Source organism: Sphaerodactylus townsendi, linkage group LG10 (genome assembly GCF_021028975.2).
Source record: "Sphaerodactylus townsendi isolate TG3544 linkage group LG10, MPM_Stown_v2.3, whole genome shotgun sequence".
Classification (NCBI taxonomy): Eukaryota; Metazoa; Chordata; class Lepidosauria; order Squamata; family Sphaerodactylidae; genus Sphaerodactylus; species Sphaerodactylus townsendi.
This window is the reverse complement of record NC_059434.1, coordinates 63,315,033-63,330,088: the sequence shown is the minus strand read 5'-3', so window position 1 is coordinate 63,330,088 and position 15,056 is coordinate 63,315,033. Positions and strand designations below refer to the sequence as shown.

General features: G+C 40.7%; 1 protein-coding gene across 15 annotated transcripts in view; it reads left to right on the top strand.

The window, feature by feature from the left end:
* CAMK2D (calcium/calmodulin dependent protein kinase II delta) overlaps positions 1-15,056 on the top strand; it is a 147,171-nt gene that overhangs the window by 60,536 nt on the left and 71,579 nt on the right. For all 15 annotated transcript variants that reach the window (XM_048509364.1, XM_048509368.1, XM_048509362.1 and 12 more), the window contains exon 3: positions 3,849-3,908. In XM_048509364.1, the coding sequence (XP_048365321.1) occupies positions 3,849-3,908 (60 nt within the window). The remainder of the gene's footprint in view (positions 1-3,848; positions 3,909-15,056) is intronic.

Genomic DNA, 15,056 nt, shown 5'->3' with positions numbered 1-15,056 from the left:
TTTCTCTCCTGTATGGAGACTCAAGGTGGACTACAAGCTCCTTTCCCTTCCTCTCCCCACAACAGACACCTTCTGAGGTAAGTGGGGCTGAGAGAGTTCCGAAGCACTGTGACTAGCCCAAGGTCACCCAGCAGGAATGTAGGAGTGCAGAAACACATCTGGTTTACCAGATAAGTCTCTGCCACTCAGGTGGAAGAGTGGGGAATCAAACCCAGTTCTCCAGATTAGAATCCACCTGCTCTTAACCACTACACCACACTGGCTCTCTTGAAGATGGTCTGCTGCGCAGTGGTTGGTGTCATGGCCGGTCCTCCATCCTGACCAGTGTTTTGCCTGGTGTTTTGGGGTTAAATAAAGTCTGTAGATGTTTGCTAGCTACAATCTGCCTCCTTAGCTTCCTTGGCAACCAGCCTGAATGAGTCCTTGAAGAAAATGGGGGTGAGCGTCTCAGAAGCCATCATCAAAGCCATCATCTCCACCTCTTGCATACCCAACTATACAGAGTAGTTGTACAGTTGGCAAAAGGACCATGATTCTGCTTCTTGGCATGCCCACCTGTGAGAATTCGATCTAAGGTGCTTGTCACCCTCCTGACTGACTTTCTCTTCCAAGGTGCTATCCCTACTTAGTGGCTGTTGAAAACAAAACGATTACTTAATAATAAATAACTCAGGAAAAATCAAGAGCTATTCTCAGACAAGCAGAAAATTAGGCTACTTGTAAATTATTCCTTCAATCACAAGTAATTGCAGCACTCTTTGAGGCTTTTGTTTAGCTAGCTATAATACCATCAGCTTGGTTCTGCTCCAAACTGGCTCAGCTTCAGGAGCACAAATTGGCCTATAGCCCAAACTTCAGGGTTTTATTCCTCCGTTTCAGAAGACTTGTGTACTGCAATATTAAGTGATTAACAAGACAATTCTAGGCCTGCAATACTCTCTAAAATATAAAGCATTCGGAATCTTTTAATAATAATATTTAACTCACTTTTGCCTAGAGATGTGAGAGCTCAGGGGGTGGGGGTGGGGACAAAAACCTGAAAGTAAAAAGCCTTTCTTTTCTACCTTATTTCTAACAGAATGTTTGGGAGGAAGGGAATTGAAATCCTATGGAATGTTTTCGCTTTTGGAATTGGTGAAATGCTTTTAAAGACCAGTTTTTACTGAGTCATAATGTATCATATAAAGAAGAAGAAGAGTTTGGATTTATATCCCCCCTTTCTCTCCTGCAGGAGACTCAAAGGGGCTTACAATCTCCTTGCCCTTCCCCCCTCACAACAAACACCCTGTGAGGTAGGTGGGGCTGAGAGAGCTCCGAAAAGCTGTGACTAGCCCAAGGTCACCCAGCTGGCGTGTGTGGGAGTGCGCAGGCTAATCTAAATTTCCCAGATAAGCCTCCACAGCTCAGGCGGCAGAGCGGGGAATCAAACCCGGTTCCTCCAGATTAGATACACGAGCTCTTAACCTCCTACGCCTTCTGCTCCCTTTTTGTGTGTAGGATAATCTACAGCTTTAGCAAATGATATTCATGTGTATGTTATAGCCATATATGTATATTGTGAAGAATATGATGTATGAGTGTTGCCCCCAGTTAACATATTATAATGTGCTTTATGATAATGCACAAATGAAGAGTTCAGTAGAGGGTTCCCAGCCAGTGGACAATGGGAGACTCAAGGGGACTGACATGTGTTCCCAGCACTGTGACAATAAGACATCACTTCTGGCAAAACCCCAGAAATGACATTGTCACATCAAGGTAACACTCCAGAGTTCTACTGAACTCCTACGCATTTACCATTGGAATTCTAAAATGTTCATAGTAAATGGTACTGGAAGTTGAGGACTTCTCTAGTGGGACTGGCCACCCTAGCTTACTCTTTAACTCCCCATAAAGTACTGTTGTGACTGCACTGAGATCTTTTTTGGCTAACTCTCCCCCCGCCGCCACCCCCACCACCACAGTTCCTTTTGTTTACAATAAAATTAACGTTATTTTCACCGTTTTCCCCCCTACTTTTTAGTATGCTGAGGTAGCATAGGATAGCAAAAGGTGCAGCAGTTCACAATGAGCTCTCTCTCTCCTCTCTCTCTCTCTGTTTCTCTCCCGTATTCATAATTTTTATTTTTAGAAAAATTGTACATTTCATATTTGTGCCAGATAATATAGTTTTTATGCTGTCTGATTTATTACACAATGCGTAAAAAGCAAATAAAGTAAATCTTAAATAATGTTAAGGTTGATGTGGAAATAGTATTGCATATGATTTTGTTTTTTCCCCTATTTCGATTTTTTTCTCTGGGGAAAGAAAAAGCTAAGACAACTTGGGCAGTGCAGTCTTAAGTGCAGCCATGACACAGCCACGGCGCCTCCAAAGAGGTTTGCTGTATGCAGCCAGCAAACTGACAGGAATGCTCCCCCAATCCCTATGGAACTGCTCTATGCAGCTCCATGGACTGTGCCTACCTTTTTGTCAGAATAAGTCTGCACTGGCAAATGGGGGCATTCCCAGGCCAAAAGAGCTCAGGAAGCTGAGTAAAGCTGGCCCTGGCCCCAGGAATGTCCCCTCCGGCTGTGCCGCAGTCTCCTGTGGTAGGGGAGCAGTGGTGCTACAGTGCTGGCAAGCTGCTGCTCAGCTCCCCAATATTTCTTAAGGGCCTTTGTGCCAGCGTAAATGGTGCAGGTGGCATTTACACTGGTGCTGGGGTCACATTGTCTCCTAAGGAGTCTCCTCCCCACTCAGGATTGTACTTTTGGTGTCTCACTCATGGCTCCACAATTTCTACTAATTTTACTTGTTTACATTGGCCTTGTTTACATTTGACATACTTATTAACAGTTCTTTAAAAAAATCTCCCTTCTGTACCTCAGTCTTTGGGGCATTTTGTGAAGTTGTTTTAATATTAACATTCAACTTCAGAAACAGTGGTCCTGAAAGAAAACTTTAGAGGCAGTAGATGATGAACTAATTAAAATTAAAATTCATGGTTGTTATAAAATGATGTTATAGGTCAAATCTGAATGTGGCGTTAGCTCAAGATCAAGTCAGTCCTCTCAAATGATTGCTTTTAAGGGCACAGATCTTGTTTCCTGTCACTATTTAAAGCTGTCCTGTTTCCATGTGATGAGGATCAATTCACTCTGACTGAATTTACATAGTGCCATGGGGACCTAATTCCATGGGAATTTTTTCACAAGAAATTAAGGTTTGTACCCATTTTTTCAAAAGGGAACAAGAGATATGAGCCATTTAAAGGCAAACCAGTAGTAGTGATGATTTCAATCATTCTTACAAAGCCCCTGCAAAATAGGTGAGTCTTATCCTCTATATTATAGATGGTGGTTTAAGCAGAGAGATTGAGAATCTTGTTGACGTCTGTGTAGGAAGACCTGAAGTGGGGACAGCCCAGATCTCATTCCTAGTGGTAACACTGATGTTAGAAATTGTTCCTGTGCAGAATGACTAATCGCCTAATTTAATATGGAAAAAATGAGAGTTCAGATTATTCTTCAAAAGTCAGTTACTCACTTTCCATTTATTGGGCCCATTTTTATTCCACATATGGAGTACAGGGTGTACAAAGTTCTCATCTCCCTTTTATCCTTATAATCCTGTGAGACATTTTAAGGTAAGAATAAGTGATTGGCCTAAAGCCACCCAGATAGGTTGAGTGAGGATTATGAACTTGATCCTTGACAGCTCCTGTAGCCGTTACACTATGATGACTCTCTGTTCTTCTGAGTTATTACCACAGAGTCCATAGTTCTGCATACATTGCCTCTTTCTGTTAACATGTTAAGCAAAATATGATTCTTTATAAAAGTATTAATCTTAATATTTCTTGCAGATCACCAGAAATTGGAAAGAGAAGCTAGAATCTGCCGCCTCTTGAAGCACCCAAACATTGGTAAGGATGTATAATATATTTAGACGAGGAAGCCCTAATTTGGTATCCATGGGTCCTGTTTACACCTTTCCTAGGCCTGCTAAATATTTTTAGAAACTTCCCAGGCCTTCCCAGGCAGGCCTTTGGACCATTCAGGTTTCTGATTGGCCCTTGGATTTCTAATTAGCTGTGCAAAAATTTTTTTTTAAAAAAACATTTCTTTGGCAGCAGCTGCTACCACAGCAGAGGAGTTTTCACTGCATGATTGAAGGTTATCTATCTGTAAGTGTAACAATATTTTTAAACAATATGTTCATTTTAAAAGGCTTCTTGTCAAGCAGATTTTCTGCCTGAATTGTTGAAGAGGTAATATTAAAATTTTGTACAACCTCACTTACTGACATTTTGTGGTTGACTCCATCCCTTTGTCTCAGCTATTCTGTGGTAGTCTCCATCGCTTTTGGCAACCACTGCCCATAGGCTCCAAAAGATTGGGGACACTTGTTGTAGACCATATACTTGGGGTACTACTGTGGGCATTTTTAGAATTCTGAAAGAGCATAGTGGGACAAACGGCAGTCATGCAAAAACTACTGCAGAAGATGGAGCCAGCTACAATATTGCTGCCATAGCTTGCTTTAAATTACACAGTTAAGATTCTTGTACTGTAGTGGCAGCTGTTGCTGAAGCCATGTTTTAAAAAGCTGCTTATCCAATCAGAATTCCAATAGCTAATGAGAAGTCTAGCCAGGCAAAAAAACCCATCAGGTACTACCCACTTGACTGGTGCCAGAAAAGGTGTTGGAGGGCGCCATGCTGGGGATCATATACAGTAACATAGAAATGTTGTATAGGACCATTTCTCTTGTGATAGCTTCTGAGGGGGAAACACCCACTATTAAGGCAATATTTTTTTCTTTTCATTGAATACTTATGTAACTGTTTGTTATATGATTCTATAATATGATTCTATGATTTAGAATTTTCATCATACATTTAGAAATGCAGATATTTCACTTCTTTTTTTCCTGGGGGAAATAGGCAAAATAAGGAAAGTATAGGGAAATTCTTTCCGTATTAGTTTTTGGGATGGAAGGAAGGGGGTGGCACTCTGGAGTAGTGGGCTAGGTATTGGTGGGTTTGTTCATTAATCTGCCATTGAGGAATATTAATCAGGACAACCTGAAATACAGTAACTAAGGCTTGGGTGACATGGAACGTGTATAAGTCTAACAAATCTACCAGTGCTTCCCTTTCACCCACACAGTCAACTAACCTCTACTGGAGTTCAGAAGGGCAGAGTTTTAATTTGGTAGCCATTCAAATAGATTCCTACAAGGGAATTGCGAACCAAGAGAATATATAGTTCAGGAAGATGAAAAGAACGAGAACAGTGGTTCATAAATGCAAGAGTTGCTGTGGTAGAGCATCTTTTAGAAGTCATAAGTGATAAATTTAAACTGCCTTGAACTTAAACTGAATTTAAACCCTGAATTTAAACTGCCTTGAAGAAGCCCAAAGATCATATGAATTTGCTGAAGGATTTGTAATGAGTTTCACTTGATTTTGTATTGGGCAATATGGAAGTAAAATTTTCTTGGTGAGCTCTGGCATGTTGTCTTATCTTTTCCATGCCGATTATTTTGTGGAGGCTGGTAACTTTGCCCGAAGGCCATTTCTCACTATGTATTTTCAGCTCAAATAAGCAGTCTCAAATATTACCATATGAAAAGTGAAGGATAAAACAGTAGCATATTATGTATTGAATGACACTGATTTGTAAATAAACAACTACTCCCAAGTTCACTACTGTATGAAATGAAGCAAGCAGGGATACAGTTTCAGATGAGTTAAAGAGAAACCTGTGGAATTTTCTTCAGTGAAGAATATTAAATTGGGTTATTTAAAAAAGAATCTGTATTTTTAATAGTACTATTTATTCATTCATTCATTCATTCATTCATTCATTCATTCATTCATTCATTCATTCAATTTGGTAAACTGCCCTACCCCCAAAGGGCTCAGGGCGGTGTACAAGCATGACAACCAATACAATAGAATTAAAAAGACACAAATCCCAATTAAAACAATAAATACAATACTGTAAAAACAGTAGCAGTAATAGCAGTAGACTAGAAAAGGGAATTAAATAAAGTGGGAAACTGATTGTCAGAAATCACACTTTGATTTAATTTCATATTATTTGTGAGGGTTATCTAGAATTCATAATATTACTACACAAGGAAGGCTATAGTACATGGTGTGGGGGGGTCACTTTTTATGACTCTTGTTTTCTTTTTTATACACACAATTGCATTGCAAATTATGTTAAATTACATTTTGTATAAGGGAAAAAAGAACAAAATGGCTCAATTTCTCTTTTCATGTAACTTTTTTAATGGTATTAGATTTTAGTACTATGAATAGAATCCCTTGGGGGCAAAACAGACTGGAAAGCACCCTAATTTCCCTTTAATAATGAAAACCACTTCTGAAGTTTCCATTTTATCGCTTGCTTCCTTTTGGAAAGGGCTCAGTTTTCCATGTTTGGTTAATAATCGCTCTGCACTAACACCTTTTTATCTTTCTCATTATGAATACTTCTCCCCGAGTACTTTTATTCCTGTAGCTTTGTGTTCCTATGGTGCACTTTATTTCTTTGGTAATGACTGAAACCCTGTGGATCTATTTAATTATTCCAGCAGCTGTAAATGGTTTAAAGTCACCCCCTCCCATTAAATATGATACAACACTATGCAACGCTATGTATCCTAGTTGTAAGTGGCAGTAAAACTGTATTGATGTTCATATACAATGGGGAAAATACTGTGTTGCTTGCAGCCTGCATGCTACAGAGGTTGGAAACTGTATGAATTTGTTTTATTATTTCCAAATTTCATGTATACCTCACTTTTCTTCCATCACTGGATTCAAGGTGGTATCTGCGAAGCTTCAAGGTGGTTTCCCATGCCCATGTTTGGCTTCAGCAAGGGCCTTTCAATCATATTCCAGGATGCATTTTAAAAATAAAAATAACCCCATTTCAGGTTAACATATTAAAATGCTTTATGTAATTATATCCTAACAGTTAATCAGTATCCAGATAGTTTTACATTTAATCGTATGAAAATCTGGTATTTGATTCTGATTATATATTTTTTTAAAAACCAGTTGATGGAAACTTAGGTGAGTGTCTTATGCCAGTGGAAGGAATGAGAATTGTTCATAAGAGTTCCCAATATTCAGATCAGGCCTGGAGTTCTACCAGAATTACAATAGATCTCCTGGTTATGGCAGTTAGTTGTCCTGGAGGTGTTATTGCCAGTCCAGTGGTGGCAACCAGTGGTGGAATTTGTAGGATGTGAGTGTACAAATCAGTGTTGCTCTTACAACACAACACAAACCCAGAAGTGACATCATCAAAGAAGCAACGAAGAAGACTGGAAATATTTAGTAAGGCTGGGTAACTCTTCCTTGACTCATTCCCATAGACTCATATTATCAGGGATGTTAAGTCTGAATTTTAAAACATTCTAGGATTACCAACTCAAATTTGAGAAATTTCCGGCAATTTGGGGGTAGAACCTGGCTTGTATAGAGTTTGCAGAACAGGGAACCTCAGCAGAGATGTGGCGCCATACAATCTATCTTCCAAAGCAGCCATTTTCTCCAGCGGAACTGATCTCTGTAGTCTGGGGAGCAGTTATAGATCTGAGAGAACTCCAGACTTTCCCTGGAGATTAACAATCCTGACAGCATCCCTGTATATATGGCATATGTGTCTGAAGATACAACATGTGTGGAAATAGAGGAGGAACATGCATGATGGTCTAGTCTCTTCCTACACATGTTCATCCAAATGTGGACTTGTGTGTGTATAAACTGCATGCATCCCCATGTTGAGAGTTGGGCCAATACACCTTTGTGATATGCCTACATTTGGGTGAATGCATGTAGCATGGAGTAGGGTCAACATTTTCTATTGTAAACAGGGTTAGCATCAGCATATTCATTCCCACACTCCATCAGCTGAACCTCTGTGCTGCGTGGTTAGATGAAACAAATTGAACTTGTATGTTGCATCAATAGGGAAATATACATGATTCATTCATGCATTTCCTAGAATCATAGAGTTGAAAGAGACCACAAGGACCATCAAGTCCAACCCCCTGCCATGCAGGAACACACAAACAAAGCACCCCCAACATATGTTCATCTAGTCTCTGTTTAAAAATCTCCAAAGAGGGAGACTCCACCACTCTCTGAGGTACTGAATTACACTGTCGAACAGCCCTGACAGTTAGAAAGTTCTTCCTGATGTTTAGGTGGAATCTGTTTTCCTGTATCTTGAATCCATTACTCTGTGCTCTAGTCTCTGAGGCAGCAGAAAACAAGCTTGCTCCCTCTTCGACATGTCAACCCTTCAAATATTTAATCATAGCTATCATGTCCCCCCTTAACCTTCACTTCTCCAGACTAAACATCTCCAACTCCCTAAGCATAGGGCATGGATTCCAGACCATTTTACCATTTTGGTTGCCCTCCTCTGGACACATTCCAACTTGTCAATATCCTTCTTAGTGTCCAGAACTGAACACAGTACTCTAGGTGAGGTCTGACCAATGCAGAATGGAGTGGTACAATTATGTCCCTTGATCTAGACACTATGCTCTTCCTCTGCCAGTATCAACCATTCCAAGCCATTTTCAGACTCATGCATGCAATTCCCTGAATAAATAAAAGTGTGGACCTGGTTATTGACTGGAGCTGCTTGCAGAGAAGTGGCTTTTTGAATTGAGCCACAGAAATCTCTGAATACCCCAAAATAAACAGCGGAGATTTGGCTGAAACACTTTCGAATTCTGTACATGCAGACTCTGGCACATATACTGAGAGGTGCGTAAAGTGCCGTCAAGTTGCAATCAACTTATGGCAACCCCATCAAGGGGCTTTCAAGGCAAGTGTGCTTCAAGGTGGGTTGCTATTGCCTTTCTCTGCAGTGTCTTCCTTAGTGGTCTCTCTTCCAAGTACAGACTCAGCTTAATTTCTGAGCTCTGACCAGTTTGGGCTATATCATGCTGCCTTCCCTCCATATGGCCAGCACTGTTTGATTATTGCAAGATGGATTCTGCGTAGCTATGATCTGTTATTTGCCAGCAGTGTATTTTTTAAAAGGAACGACTACTTAGCCCATCATCAGAGCTGGGCAATCAGAGCTGGGCAATCAGACCAGGGCTGCAGCACACTGTAAAGAGCCTTCTAGTTTGTTGAAGCTAGCAATTTGCAGGCTAAATCTTCCCCTAATCATTAAATTGTGTAAGATTAGGAAGTCACTTTGAGGCTAAGCAGGGTTTCATGTGTTCTTCTCACATTGGCGACGAAGTTCCTTACTTGTGCCTTCTTGATACCGTTTGGATAAGGTTAAATCTGAAGGTTAAATAGGCTGGCAGTCTAGCTAGTCCCTCGCCTGAAAAGTAGGCAGGATTTGTGTGGGTTAGGTAGGTCAACCTAATTAGATAAACGAGGGAACTTTCTTGACACTGAGCATCTTCCTGTCAGTGTTCAACAGAAAAGAGAGATATTGTTGATGAACAGCACTTCTTGACACATTTTTTGTGTGCAGGCCAGGAAAAGTGATCTATGGTTATAAGCCTGTGTCAGTCTTTGTTTCAGGGTGGTTCTGCCCAACTGCTGGTAGACACATTAGGCAGCCTCTTGATAACCCTGTGCTAATAAAACATAAGTTGATAACTTGTAGCGAGCATGGTTAATTCCTTCACATGAGCAATGGACGCTTGTTCTCAATACTCCATTGTTCTAAATACATTGTTCTCAATACTTATTCTCAATACTCCATTATATTTTAAAATGGAGATGTCACTCGGTTACCTTCAAGCTTTGTTATTGCCGTGTTTAAACATAGGCTTTCTTGCACAGTTATTCCCAAAGTTGTTCTGTCACTTCAAACAAAAATACGTCTGTTGGCTGCCTGAAACCATCCTTATACATAATTACCTAAGGGCAGTGGTGGGATCCAAACATTTTAGTAACAGGTTCCCAGGGTGGTGGGATTCAGTGGCGTAGTGCCAGTGGGGCTGGGCGGGGCATGATGGGGCATGGCCGGGCATTCCGGGGCGGGGCATTAATAATTTATCTTTTACTGTAAAAAACTCTTACTGTAAAAAAAAGTTCCTAATTTCCAGTTGGTATCTTTCTGTCCATAATTTAAACTCATTATAGCAAGTCCTATTGTCTACTGCCAACAGAAACAACTAAAGAGTACCCTGGACCCAATAGTAGTTAAAGGGTCCCTCCTCTTACTAGCCGCAAGTTCCAGGCTACGAGAAAGAAGAAGAGAGGGGGAGGCGAGGGTGTGGAGACGGAAAAGTAGACCCAATTAGTAACCCCCTCTCGGCACACAGAAATAATTAGTAACCCACTCTCAGGAACTGGTGAGAACCTGCTGGATCCCACCTCTGCCTAAGGGATGGAATGTTCAATGACAACCCCCCAGCCAATGAGCGTGCAGGACTCACAACATTCTGTCCCATCCCTGCCCACCTTTCCCCTACCCAGGAGCCTCCCCCACCCCAAACAATATGGACTGCTCTCCAGGAGGAAAGGAGGAGGAGGGGATCTCCTGCCCTCCCTCCCCTTCTTGAATCCATTTTATTTTAATTTAAAATGGGCTTTACTGGTAGTAAGAGAAATAAAAATGAAATATTTCTATGGCTGTCCTTGCTTTTTTCCCATACATTTTCATTTCTGATACTCAGAAATGCCCTTTTCAACCACTATGTTTTTTATTCTTGTATCTCATGAATGTAGGGTTCCAGACCTCCCTATATCTATAGTGGGAGGTTTCCACCAGTAATCTGCTTTGTCCATTGATTCACTGAGTGGCAGAGAGAAAATCTTTCAGACATTGGTGACCTATGCACTATGACATCCCCAGAAGTGATAGCAGGCAACTCTAGGAATCACTGGAAACTCTAGAGCTACCCACCATCACTTCCAGGGTTTTTCAGGCAGTGACATCACATCACATATGCTGCCATGTGCCCTATGTCCCACCGCACGCAGTTTTTGCCAGCCTATCACCCCTACATACACTAGGAGAACAAGCTATGCTTAATCTTCTGGATACCATGGTCTCCATTTCTTTTGTGACTAAGGCAACAAATATGTTTTTTGTCTTTGGACTATATGGGCCGAGACCTGGTTTTTCTTATGGGTATGTGTTCACATGTACCAAAGCTTGGAAATACTCACTTTATCCTGTTCTCACAAAATGGCAATCTCACATATCAGAAGGATAATGGGTAGCACACTGTCCTGGTATATGATGTAGGAACACCAAAGACACAACAACTGAAAAGGGTTAAAATTACTGTCCCAATCTGAATGTTAAATAGTATAACTCTGCAGAGGTTCAAAACAGACTTTAACAAAGATGCAGAAGAGCAGATGACTCTAGAAGCTGCTGAGCTGTTTAGCAAATTAATTCATTTGTATTATGCTGTTTTACAAGGGATCTTTGCAAACAAGATATGTGTTAGCATTGTGTAATGATGGTGATGGGGCTCATTCATTGCAATGTAAACTTTACTGTGTTCAGAACTGACTCCTACGTCAAGCCTTTTTGTTGCATGTTTGGGGAAAATGCTGTTTCCAAGAATTCTATCTCAGCATATGAAGTTGGTACAATATTATAGTGTTATATTATACCTTTCTGCATTAGCCATAACTGAGTGCTATTAAAAATTCAACCCTACCCCCATAAAAATACACATCACTGAGGTCAAGAAATAGTTTGGGGTTTCCAGGGTTGCAAACACATAAATCTTTTAGTAGAAGCAGTGAAGAAAATTAACCCAAATCAAAGATCCTAACTAATCTAAAAGCTAATAAATGTTCATTCTTCAAGAGCAGTTCAGAGGTGGTTTGCCATTGCCTGCCTCTGCTTAGCAACCCTGGTATTCCTTGGGGGTCTTTCATCCAAATACTGCCCAGAGTCAACCCTGCTTAGCTTCCTAGATCTGATGAGATCTGGCTAGCCTGGCGTGTTCAGGTCAGGACTCTGGTCATATAGCTCACAGTAATTAACAAGAGGTTGATTACGTTAGGAGGAATTAACGTTAAGGAAGTTATACACAAGTGTCTGCAAAGCAGCTTGGTCAATCTGAATGCTAACTATGTATCTGTAGAATCTAAATTTACATCTTAAGATAGCAGAGCTGTAGTGCCAACAGGGGCACGACACGGAGGGGGTGGGGTGGGGGTGTTCTGGGGTGGGGGCAGGCAACGCTGTGGCAGCGGTGCAGGGCGCATGCAAGTGCGCACCCTGGGCGAAGTTTCCCCTCGCTCCACCTCTGTAAGACAGAGAAGAACTATTGGGGAAAATACAGCCAAATGGTATGGGGTGGACAAATTCAAGTTCTATATCATGCAGTTAAAAACTCGGTAATATCAAGAGAGTTGTGTAGTTTAACACGCCCCACGACCTGCTAGTCCAGTAGAGTTTTTTCCCCTGAACTGTTGACCTCCTATTCCATATTATGAATGACACTGTAAAATCCAACTATTTTCTAGCATGTCTTGGTGTGTAGCATGCGGGCAACCGGGCGGGCTGCAATTCAAGAAGCAGAAGTCCAAACCTCTGTTGGCATGCAGAATTCATAATTTGGTTCTTTAGATCTTGTTCTGCATTTCCAGTGCCCTGAATACTGGGTAGTGAAAATATATTTGTATCGGCAGCTGAAGCTTGGATGAATTTTCTCTGGGTTGTTTTTTTTTAAGTGTTTCATTTTTATAAAACTGTTTCAAAGTTTGCTGCAGATTTCTTACATTCATCCTAGTGTATTGTGGGTGTCAGCCGAAGGTTAAAACCATATGATTTCACCCTACAATCTCCTCCTCCTCAAAACATTTGAATCGTGTCTGAATAAATCTTTAGAGGTCGATGAAATAGCATTTGTAGAAGGTCAGAATATGTGAAACAAGTATGAGACAGCGATAAGCTAGTGCCTTTTAAGTATTTAACAGGATATATTTTTATATACTGGAGATGCTGTCTTAAACACACAGACTAGGAAAGGAATATCCATTAAACTCAGGAGAATGTCATTCCACATTAATGTGTTAGCCTGTGACTTTATACCACATATGTAGAAATCAAAGCTCCCACAGAAACAACAGATGTTCCTTTTTTCCCACTGGGATTTTTACTTTTTAAAAAAGTATAGCGTTGATTTTAAAAAATGCTTTACATTTCATTCCTCTCACGTCTTAATGCTTCAAATGCCCTGCTGGCAAAAGACTCCATTGACTTAACTTCAGTAGAGTTTGTGTTCTTCGAGCACTTTGAAGGTCAGGCTCCTCCCTGGTAGAGAGTTGGGTGTTTGAAGGAGTGGATCCCAAGTTTCATATTCACTTCTCGGATGCAATAGGCTGCTGCTCAGCCACCAGCGTCCTTGAATATTTACATGCTACTTGTGATCTAAATTGAAGCTGAGTCATAAATTATGGATTAACAGTAGGAATGTGATGCATCTAGCTTGTATGGATGTGTATCATTGCCATTACTTCATTCATCTTGCTGTTTGGGGAGTCTGGGGGCACCTGAACGTCTTAACATCAGGGTCAGAAAGGCTGGGGACTCTTGCATTATTGGTTAGTTCCATATGAAATTGGTGCTTACAGTATCCATCCACATAAATTTAATTTTAGTTCTGGTTTTGATTTGGCCTGCTCAACCAATCTGGTCAAATCATGACTTCATTTTTAAATTGAGGTTATAATATATATTTGTGGTTATATTCCTTTCCCTAATTTCACAAAACTTTAAAGCATATATCTGTTTTCTTTCGCAATCTAGGCTGATGTTGATTAACAGTGGCATCCGTTCATTGTTGTTAATTTTATGAAACAATGAACCTTTACAAATAGAATTTCTCCTTCTAAACAATCAAATCCCCCCCCTGCTCCAATCTCTACTGATATTCCTTACAATATAACAGGCCCCTCACTCCCATGAGATACTATTTTACTCCAGACTGCCAAACTACAGGAAAAGACAGGGTTATATCTGTATAAAAACAAGCTACTTTGTAAAATGTGGTTTGAAGCTTATGTCATCCAACACCGATTCCATTGTTTTAAGAACATAATAGCCCTGCTGGATCACACCAGTGGTCAATCCAGTCCAGCATCCTGTCTCAGAGGTCTGTGACCAAGTTCAAACTACAACTCCTAGAAAGGGGGAGGGGGGGTAGTTGAATATGAGGGAAATTTTTGAGCTGTGAATAACCAAAGCCCTAAATTTTACTGCAGCGCTGAGTTTCAGGGCAAGAAGGAGGAAGATCTGGGTTTTATATTCAACTTTCCTCTACCTTAAGGAGTGTCAGAATGGTTTACAATCCCTTCCTTTCCCTGAATCAGGCACTTTGTGAGGTGGGTGGGGCTGAGAGAGTTCTGAAAAAACTGTGACTGGCCCAAGGTCACCCAGTAGGCTTTATATGGAGGAATGGAATCGAATCCAGTTCTCCAGATTAGAGTCTGACAGTTGTAACCATGATACCAAAAAGGATGGAGTCTTAGACCTCAGCAGCCTAATGCCGTTGCATTTTTGTTGCTATTAATTAGAGGGGGATTTTCCACTTGCTTATTCCCACTCAGAGAGAGAGAGAGAGAGAGAGAGAGAGAGAGAGAGAGAGAGAGAGAGAATAATTCAGACTGAACCATTGGATATGTCGGTATTGGTTTGATCAGCTGCAAAAGTTGTATTAGCAAGTCAGTGAAAAGTTAACAATCTTAGATGAAACAGGTTGAAAAAGTGTGGGAGTAGGGCAAAAGAGAAAAGTTGACAAGTCTAATTCCTATTTAGAAAAGGGACTTGCAGTCACTCAGAACTATATAGACAGCTGAAATGTGCTAATAATTACCAGTATGGAAACTCTCAGTCCAGCCGTGTTACAAATCATCTATTTTCCATTTGGTGAAAGGAGAAAACAATGCAGCACTGGCCACATTTGACTCAACGGAATGTTTTGAAGCAAAACCTGTCAGGAGAAATGCTATCTCAATATGCACTTCATGTGTATCACCCTGACACTTGGTTAAGTCTCTGAAAATTAAGCTGCCAGAGTCAATTTAATTGATTTTAAAAGC